The sequence below is a fragment of the Aphelocoma coerulescens genome, unplaced genomic scaffold (assembly GCF_041296385.1).
Source record: "Aphelocoma coerulescens isolate FSJ_1873_10779 unplaced genomic scaffold, UR_Acoe_1.0 HiC_scaffold_76, whole genome shotgun sequence".
In the NCBI taxonomy this organism is placed as follows: domain Eukaryota; kingdom Metazoa; phylum Chordata; class Aves; order Passeriformes; family Corvidae; genus Aphelocoma; species Aphelocoma coerulescens.
In genome coordinates this window covers 1,326,002-1,334,568 of record NW_027184062.1, presented here as the reverse complement: position 1 = coordinate 1,334,568, position 8,567 = coordinate 1,326,002, and the positions used below count along the sequence as shown (strand labels likewise).

The 8,567-nt window shown below is 51.2% G+C and overlaps 1 protein-coding gene across 1 annotated transcript; it reads left to right on the top strand.

Moving 5' to 3' along the window:
- The first annotated feature begins 5,136 nt into the window (after nucleotides 1–5,136).
- LOC138102460 (zinc finger protein 239-like) lies at nucleotides 5,137–8,043 on the top strand. The gene is made up of 4 exons (XM_069000165.1): nucleotides 5,137–5,189; nucleotides 5,787–5,826; nucleotides 6,620–6,698; nucleotides 6,885–8,043. The coding sequence occupies exons 2-4, from the start codon at nucleotides 5,818–5,820 to the stop codon at nucleotides 7,472–7,474; spliced, it is 678 nt and encodes a 225-aa protein (XP_068856266.1). The 5' UTR covers nucleotides 5,137–5,189; nucleotides 5,787–5,817; the 3' UTR covers nucleotides 7,475–8,043.
- The last annotated feature ends 524 nt before the right edge of the window (nucleotides 8,044–8,567 follow it).

The window sequence follows — 8,567 nt, the reverse complement described above, 5'->3', positions numbered from 1 at the left end:
AACACTCCATCTAAAAAATGTGAACAGTGTCATTCTATCCATATTTTGTCTAAAGTAAAGAATTCTGTGAAAAGGTAACACTGCTGCAGTAAGAACTGTGTTTAAGGTCTCTGCTGCAGCTTTTCAATGTTTCAGGCACTCCGCATATATTTCTACTAAAGGTTAAAATATCTATATTTCTATTTCACTTTGGTGTGACTTCATGTATCTCAGCTTGTCCAAAGGTTTTAATTCAACCCCTGTGCTTTGGCTTCCCTCTGGGCCTGAGTCCAGAGGAGCTTTCACTCCAACAAAACAGAACACTACAAGAAAAGTAAATGGAGTGGGAACTCAAGAGAGATTGAATTTTCTCTGATTCAACTCAAGGATTAATGCCATAGACTTCTGAGTGGAAGAATAATTAATTCATTCTCCTTAATACAATAAAGCAAGAGAATAAATCAGACTTTTGTATCAGGTCTGAGGGAGTAGATTGCATCCAACACAAGTTTTTCCTGTAGGATTTTTATTTTATTTTTTATTTTCTCAGGAGGTTGTATCAAGGCAGAAGAATTAAATTCAAGGTATTTGTAGCAAAGAGGTCTCTGCGGAACTGATTTTCCCAAATAAACATATCCCTTACCCCATATTCCATGACGGTAAGATTTTTTAATTTTAGACTCTAGTATATTGTACTGTATGTGTATTCAGAATACTTTGCAACAGTTAAATTTGCTTAAATTTAACTTCAGACATTTACTTAATTTTAAGAATTCACCTAATTTCAGCCATCTTTTAAAAAAGTATTTTCACACTTTTTTTTTTTTTTTGTCTGTTACCTTTTCTGTGAGGAGGATCATCATTTGGGTTTTCTCTTGGTGCCTCACTAATGCACTCTCAGAGCCATGCTCTGTGTTATTAATGTAGTAGTGGTCCGGGGTTCATGGATGGCTACTGCAGGAAACTTGATGGCCAGTAGTGAAAACAGCAAAAATAATGATGAGAGGAGCCACAGACGTTGTGATGTCTGAGAACTGTGAACTGCCAAAATCAAAAGGTCAGTACTCCTCTGGTTCAGAATGTCCTTCAGTTGGAGCTGGAACATACTTTGGGCTAAGAGCCTGAGCACAAAAGGCTGTAGCACCTATTTTGTTGAGCAGTTCCCTATTTCCCTACTCCATACTCCACTGCATTCCAGCATGTGATTTGCTGAGCTGTAGAATGTCCCTGAGTGGTATGATTGCCTGGAATGCTTGAAAATTTGGCTTCACATTCCTCAGTTCCTTTTCAGCATTTTCTCTGTTCCCCTCGGTGCCTCACACCAGCCCCTGTTTTACTTCTAGATGGAGAACAAGGTTACAAAATACAACTTCTCTTCCTGTGTACTTTGAGGGGTTCTCACCTGTAATAATAAATGAAATAGTTTTCATTCCTTTTGATTCCTCCTGGTATGATGCAAAGAAAGGAAAGGTAGCTGGAACTATGGCTTTTTGGGGTGGCTGTTATACCAGAGCCCTGGATCTGTATTAGGGATATTCGTGTTGTCCAGACTGTCTCAGCAGAAAGAGGGAGGAGTGGAATGTTAATGTCAGGAGCTCATCCCTGTCCGTGATTTATTAAAAGAAGCCTAGCTTCATGTCTTTGGCCCTGAATTAAATACCTGCAGTTTGGCTGCATGAGTTTGTATCTATGTATCCCACTTCTGTGCAATGTCTGAAGGCCAGGGAACTGCCTTTGTTACCTCTCCTACTGGCACTGCTACAGGAGAAGGAAAGAAATCCAACTAATTTTTAATCAGCTAACGTGTCCCTTTTGGATACAGAATTCACTGAGAGCCATAAATACAGTGCATGGCTTCAATAAAGCATAAATGTGAATTTTAAACCACACCTGGAGCTGATGTTGCTTGGACTGAATGTGTGCACAGCCCAGTGTTTCTCCTCATCATCCCTATCATGAATTTCTGCCATTTTTCCTCTTAATTCCTGTCTGAACAAAAGCAGACTTTGTGCCACTGAGTTGAGAACATCCTTCTCAGGCTTCAGGAAACTGCCCCATCTCTTTGTTCACCATCTCGAGTGCTTTTCTCACTCCGAGAGGATGGTAACACCACAGGGACTCGTGTACTGACTGTGAGCAGCAAGCTTTGGCCCTGGTGAAACTGAAGGACCATAAGGCAAGGCAGGAATTTGTTAAGAAGTTCTCACTAATCCCTGGATTTGAGGGAATGATGGAATAAACGGCAAACCTTTTGCTTCAGGCACTGGAGCAGATGATTTTTCTAACAAATAATATTGTTTTGAGTGTTACTGAGCTCATTCACGTTGTGAGGGACTTTTTCTTTAAAGAACCATTGATTTCTTTGTACCTGAATAGCACAGCTTTTGAACAGCTGGGTGCTTTTGTGTTCCTTCTCCCGTTTATGATGTCAGTGTGCCTTTTACTGCATATCCAAGGACAGCTTTTAATTTTTCTCATTTTTAGCTTCACTTCCTAGTTTTTACAGTTAAGTGCATTTTTTATGTTGTAGGTCACCTGTCACATTTCCCTCGGGCAGTATCTGTACACTGCAAGTAATTCAGCCTCTCTCTTTCTGTTTCATCTCATGCTAATGGCTGGGAGATGTTATCTGGGCTAGCCAGGCTAAGGAACCTCCTGTTCTTGCCTGATTTTCTTTAGCTGAGAATCCTCTGGCTATCTCACTGCTCCTTGGAGTATCATGTTGCTCTGGGTTCTGCAGATAGTTATCTGAGGTGTGAACTGGCCAGATGAATTGCTGCCCTTTGTAAATGGCTCTGTTTAAATTTCTGTGCTATCTTGGACACCGCTTAAGGTGTTGGGTCCTTCTTGCTTCAGGTGCTGTAAATGGGAAGATGAGAAATTCCTTCCCATCACTGATGAAAGTCCTCGCCAATCTCCGTATCACGGGAGATCTGTAATGTGATGAATTTCCTTTGCTGCAGTATCTGTGCCACGCTTTTCTCCCTTGTGTTTGATTGTTTATAACATACACAGATATATGTTTTACTTAGGGAAAATTTGGGAGCATGGGGTGTTCATACCTACTTGATAACATATTTTCAGTAGATATAACACATGAATGGAAAAAGGGAAGTGCAGCACAATGAGTGTGTTTTGGGTATCTCCTGCAGATGTTGAATCTGTCCACAAGAAGAGATTTTAAAGAAAGTTTTATTAATGAACATTGCATCATTACTTTTTTTATGCTTGCAGCTGCTAAGAGGGAAGGAAAGTCCCACGTCTCTCTTACACTTGTTGAAACACAGCATGATTTGTTGGTGTGTATAAATTTAAGCTAGCTATTTCTCATTTGACTTCATTTTGCTTTGGGCCAAGGTCCTCTGGAGTAACTGAAACAAAAGTAAAATGTCTGTTCTGATGTAATGATTGAATAAAATGCAAAAGGATAGCAAGTCAAATTAGATCCCCTTGCTGCTCATTGCCAGGAAGAGCTGGTTCACTAAACCAAAGCAGGATGGAAGTGATGAGCAATGTGCTTGCTTAAAGGATTCCTCTCTTGAGAGGGTGATGGTGTCACCTGGATCCTTGCAATCATCATCTGCTGCTTGCTGACAGCCTCTGAGGAACAAGCCTCAATGTCATCTGACCTGTCTGTGACCCATCGGCCTCGGGAAACAGCTGCTTTCTCTCATGCTGCGCTGGTTTGGAAAGGAAGGAAGAGGCAGGAAATTTGTTGACTTTCACCTGTGTGAGTGCTTTGGTGGCAACAAGATTGTGTCTTTTTAGGTAAGAAAGCATGTCTCCCTCTCTTAAAAAGCCTGGTGCTTGTTATCTTTGCTAAGCAATTGCAAAGAACCAATGAAATAGAGAGAGTGTTGTGGTGGATATTAACTTTTAATGATCTTACAGAACAGAGCCTCTCATAATTGGAATTCCTTAGCTCTACATAGGTATTGAAAATAAGAATGTAGTGAAGTTGCTATATACGCTAGCAGATGATTTCCAAACACTTCAACCCAAAGGATTTAAAATTTATTATGCTAAGAAATTGCTTGGGACGTGCAACTCTTAGACAGTAACATTCCATGCTAAATAGACATCATCTGGTTATGTTGAAATGTAAAGACTCAACTGGGGTCTTGCTGAAAGCAGTGGTAGAAGTACTGTTGGCTTCACTAAATGCAGACCTGGGCCAGTGGGAACGATCCTGGTGCTGGGAGACAACAAGGTCTGCATGGAGGCGGGGGTGGGGGAAATCACGGTCAGGGGTTGGCCGCAGTATTTTAAGAACTATAAAGGACTTGGAATGGCCTGGGAAATTCTGTTCCGGGTAGAGATGATGATGGGATGGGTCAGCATTTAGGAAATGCTGATTAAATGAAGGGCACGTAGGGAGCTGAAGACATTGTGTTAAGGTGAGGAACAAGACCGGGACACCGCGCTGGGGCCCCGCGCACTTTTCAAGCCCGGCCGCCCCCACGGGCCAGGCCCCGCGGCTCCCGCTGCCGCCCCCCAGCACGGGGCTGTGTCCCAGACCCCACGCTCCAGCCCGAGGTTTGGGGGCGGCAGCGGACCTGCTGGACGGAGGACGGCTGGAGGAGCAGGAGCGGGAGGAAGAGGAGGGATAAAGGGGGAGGAGCGAGAGGAAGAGGTGGTACAGAAGGGGCAGGAAGAGGAGCTTCCACGTGCATCCATCGCTCTCTGTGTCCGCAGCTCTCGGCTCCGGGAGCATCGTTCCCCTCATCCCGCAGGTGACCGGGGAGGGGCAGCTCGCCTGCGGGGTATCCGCCAGCTCCGAGGGAGTTTTGGGGCACCCCTAATCCTGAGGGGGTGGTGCTGGCAGCGGGGGACACGTGGCTCCGGCACCTCTGGCCCCAGCTGAGCCCCCCCGCCCCCAGCGCCCCCCGGAGCGGAATTTGGGGAGGGGGAGGTGGGGGCGGCCAGGCCGGGCCCCCCCGCGCTGTCCCGGCGGGGGCCGAGTGCGGGCGGGAGCCCCGCGGGGCCCGGCCCTGCCCGGGCACGGCTGATGCCGCCCGCCCGCGCTCCGCACTGGTCCGGACTGGTGCTCCCAGTGCCGTGCGGGGCGGGGCCGCTCTGGGGACCCCCCAGGGCACAGCGCGGCTGCTTTGGGGCTGTCGGCAGCGCCCGGCGCTGGGCATGGGGCGTGTGGGGGCAGCTGGGGCCGCACTGGTGGCACTGGTGGTGCTGGGAGCCCCCCCGGCCGCGGGGTGAGCGGTGAGAAGGGGGGCGGAGCTGGGACCCCAAATTGAGCGAAATGGGGAATGGAACCCCCAAAGTGAGCAGGAGGGGCCTGGAACCCCCAAAACCAAGGCCGGGGGAGGGGAGATGGGGATTGGGGATGGGGAAGATGCAGAAGGGGGGGGGGGGGAAGAGGGGGCTGGGACCCCCAAACAAAGCGGGAGAGGGATGGGACACCCAAATTGAGCTGGAATGGGGCTGTGGATTGGGGGAACGCTGAGAAAGGGGAGGAGAGGGGAGGGAAAGGTGGGGTTGGGACAGCAGAAGAGCGGTTCCATGGGGGTGCAGCCCTGTCCCCCAGCACCTGAGCCCTGGAGCGATTCACTGGGGCTCTGGGGAAGGGAGGGATCCACACTGGGGGGTCCCCAACCCCCCTGTCCATCCCTGGAGCTGATCAGGGAGCTTCCCCCACACAGCAGGCCGTGCTGTGGCAGCCGTGGGGCAGAGTGGGTGGGAAAGGGGGGGCAGGGTGGGAGTGGAGGAGGAGTGGGAGGAAGAGGAGGGAGAGAGGAGGAGGAGGAGCTGGAGAACCACGAGGTTCCACCGCCCACCCACTGTGTCCACAGCACCCCCAGCCCCGGTAGCATCTTTCCCCCCATGCTGCAGGTGAGCGGGGAGGGGGAGCTCACCCCAAACCTATCGGGGGGTCACAAGGAGGGGTTTTTTTGGAGGGGTGTTTGGAGCTTGCAGATTCTGGAATCGAGCCCAAGCTGTCCTTGCATGTCCCTGGGAGGGATTTTTTGGGCCAGAGGGGATATGTGGATCTTACAGGACTCCAAAGCTGAGCCATAATTGCCCCTTGGGGGTCTTGGGGGGTCCATGTGAGGATTGCCCGGTACTGGCAGGGTTGGACATTGGCTTTGGGGATCCCCAGGAGAGCGGGGGGCTGGAACACGGGACCCCTGGAGTGGGGAGAGCAGAGAGGGACGATATCAGAGCTGGGGGACCCCCAAGAGCCTGGAGGGGTGGGGGGGCCTGGAGATGAGGTGGGGTTGGGATCTCTCAGCCCTAAAAGGGGCGGTGAGGAGAGGGGGGAGCCCCAAGTGCCTGGAGTGGAGGGAGGCTGAAGAGGGGGACCCTGGGACCTCTGGGAGCCAAAGCAGAATCAGGAAAAAAGGGACCTGTGGGACCCCCAAAACCCCCCAGCATCCCTAAGCAGGACTCCGGAGAGGGGGATCCCCAGGACCCATGGGACCCCCAGCAGCCCTGACAAGAGGGACCCCCAGAACCCCAAAGTGCAGAGACTAGAAAGGGGCAACTCCTGGAGGCTTTTTTTGGAGTCACCCTTGATTTTTTGTTGGTTTTATGGACACCAGGTACCCGGTGACTTCTAAAGATGGACTTGGGCAGGAGGAAGCCCCAGCCCAACACACTCATCCCTTGTTTCTCCCCAAACCAGGATTTCCCATTCCCAGCCCTTGGCCGGATGGAGGAGGAGGCTGTGAGGAAGAGGAAGATGCCCCAGGACCCCCAGGCTGGTGAGGAGGAAGTCAGTGCCCCTTTCCCCCTCTGTCCTGCTCCATCTCCCAGCCCAGCATCGCCCCCGGCTGCAGGACAACCCCGCTGCCGACGCTGTCCTGCCGGGGACGGACTGGGGGGATCTCCTTCCCCTTCCCTGTGGCACGGAGGCAAATCCCATCCTCTCCTTGTCCTTCCTCCCCCAGACAAGGAGCTGAGCACGGAGCCCAGGGAGGACAAATCCCCGCGGCAGAACCTGGTGGAAGAGACCGTTTTGAGCGGCTCCACAGCGCAGGAATCCAATGGGGAGGAAAAGCCCCAGAGATTCCGCAGGAGGAGGGGCTGCAAACGCAGCCCAGGGTGCTCTGAGGAGGAAAGACCCACCCTGTGCCGGGAAGGCGGCCGGAGATCCAGCCAGAGGTCAGAGCTGGTGGTTCATGAGCAGCTTCACGATGGGGAGAAGCCCCACAAGTGTGGGGAATGTGGGAAGAGCTTCAGGTGGAGCTCCAACCTGATTGTCCATCAAAGGAGTCACACTGGGGAGAGGCCCTATGAGTGTGGGGAATGTGAGAAGAGCTTCAGCCAGAGATGCACCCTGATCCGCCACCAGAGGTTACACACTGGAGAGAGGCCCTATGAGTGTGGGGAATGTGGGAAGAGCTGTGTCACAATCTCCAACCTACGTATCCACCAGAGGATCCACACCAGGGAGAGGCCCTACGAGTGTCCCTTAGTGTGGGAAGAGGTTTCAGACCAGCTCCCATCTCCTCCTGCACAAGCGGATTCACATGGATGAGAGGCACTTCCGCTGCTCCGAGTGCCGGAGGGGCTTCAAGCAAAACTCCCACCTCGTCACCCACCGGCGCATCCACACTGGGGAGAGGCCCTACGAGTGTCCCCAGTGTGGGAAGAGCTTCTCCAGGAGCTCTCACTTGACCCAACACCAACGGAGGCACCGCTAAGGGAAGCCCTGCGAGTGCCCCGAGTGCGGGAAGAGCTTTGTCCTCTGCTCCAACTCCATCTCCCATCAGAGGACCCACGTTTGGCAGAGCCCTGGTGACCCACATTCCCTGTGATCCAGGTTGGGAAGACCCCTGGCTGGTGCTCTCCACGTTCTCCTGGATCCCTGTAGGCACCTGGGTGAATGCAGGGGCAGGAACATCCATCGGGACTCAGATCAACATTGGAGACTCATTGGGAAGAGCTGATTTTTTACCTTTACACCCTAAAATTTTCATCTGCTCTGTCCAATTGTTTCTTCATGTGACTGCGGAGAGAAACAATGGACTCTACACGATTCGGTGTGAATCAGGCAGAAGCCATTTTATTGATGACCTACTGTCCCTCATATACAGTTCTTGCTTTCCCTACACGCAATGGTGCATTATTATTACTGGTTAAGGGCTATTTTCACACGCTGCTTTATGCTTTGTGATTGGCTCTTGTCTGTGTGTCACACTGTCTGTTGTGTATGTCACAACTGTCCTTCAGTTTGCATTTTCTTATCCTTTTCTTCCTTTGCTTGTTCCTCATTCACATCCTCCCCAGTGCTGCTTGTTCCTTTCTCACAACGTCGCCATGGACTCTTCCCCTGTGTAGGTGCTCAAGTCCTTCTGTCTTACGTGCTCTGGTTCTTCTGTTTTATGGCTGGTTCATGATATGTCCATTTTCTAGTAAAAACATGGTTTCCACAGTCTGGAGGCATCAATGGGTCCCACTGAGCTCCATGCCCACCACAGGCTCCTCAGGGACTCCTTGGAGGAGAGAATTGGAGGCCGGGATTGCACAAAGCTCTCAGAGACTCCCAGGCAAAAGCCAAAGTCCTTTGAAAACCCTGCAGTCCCTGGGAGCATTCAGGAGCCCCCCAGGGCCATTCCTGACCAAGGCTC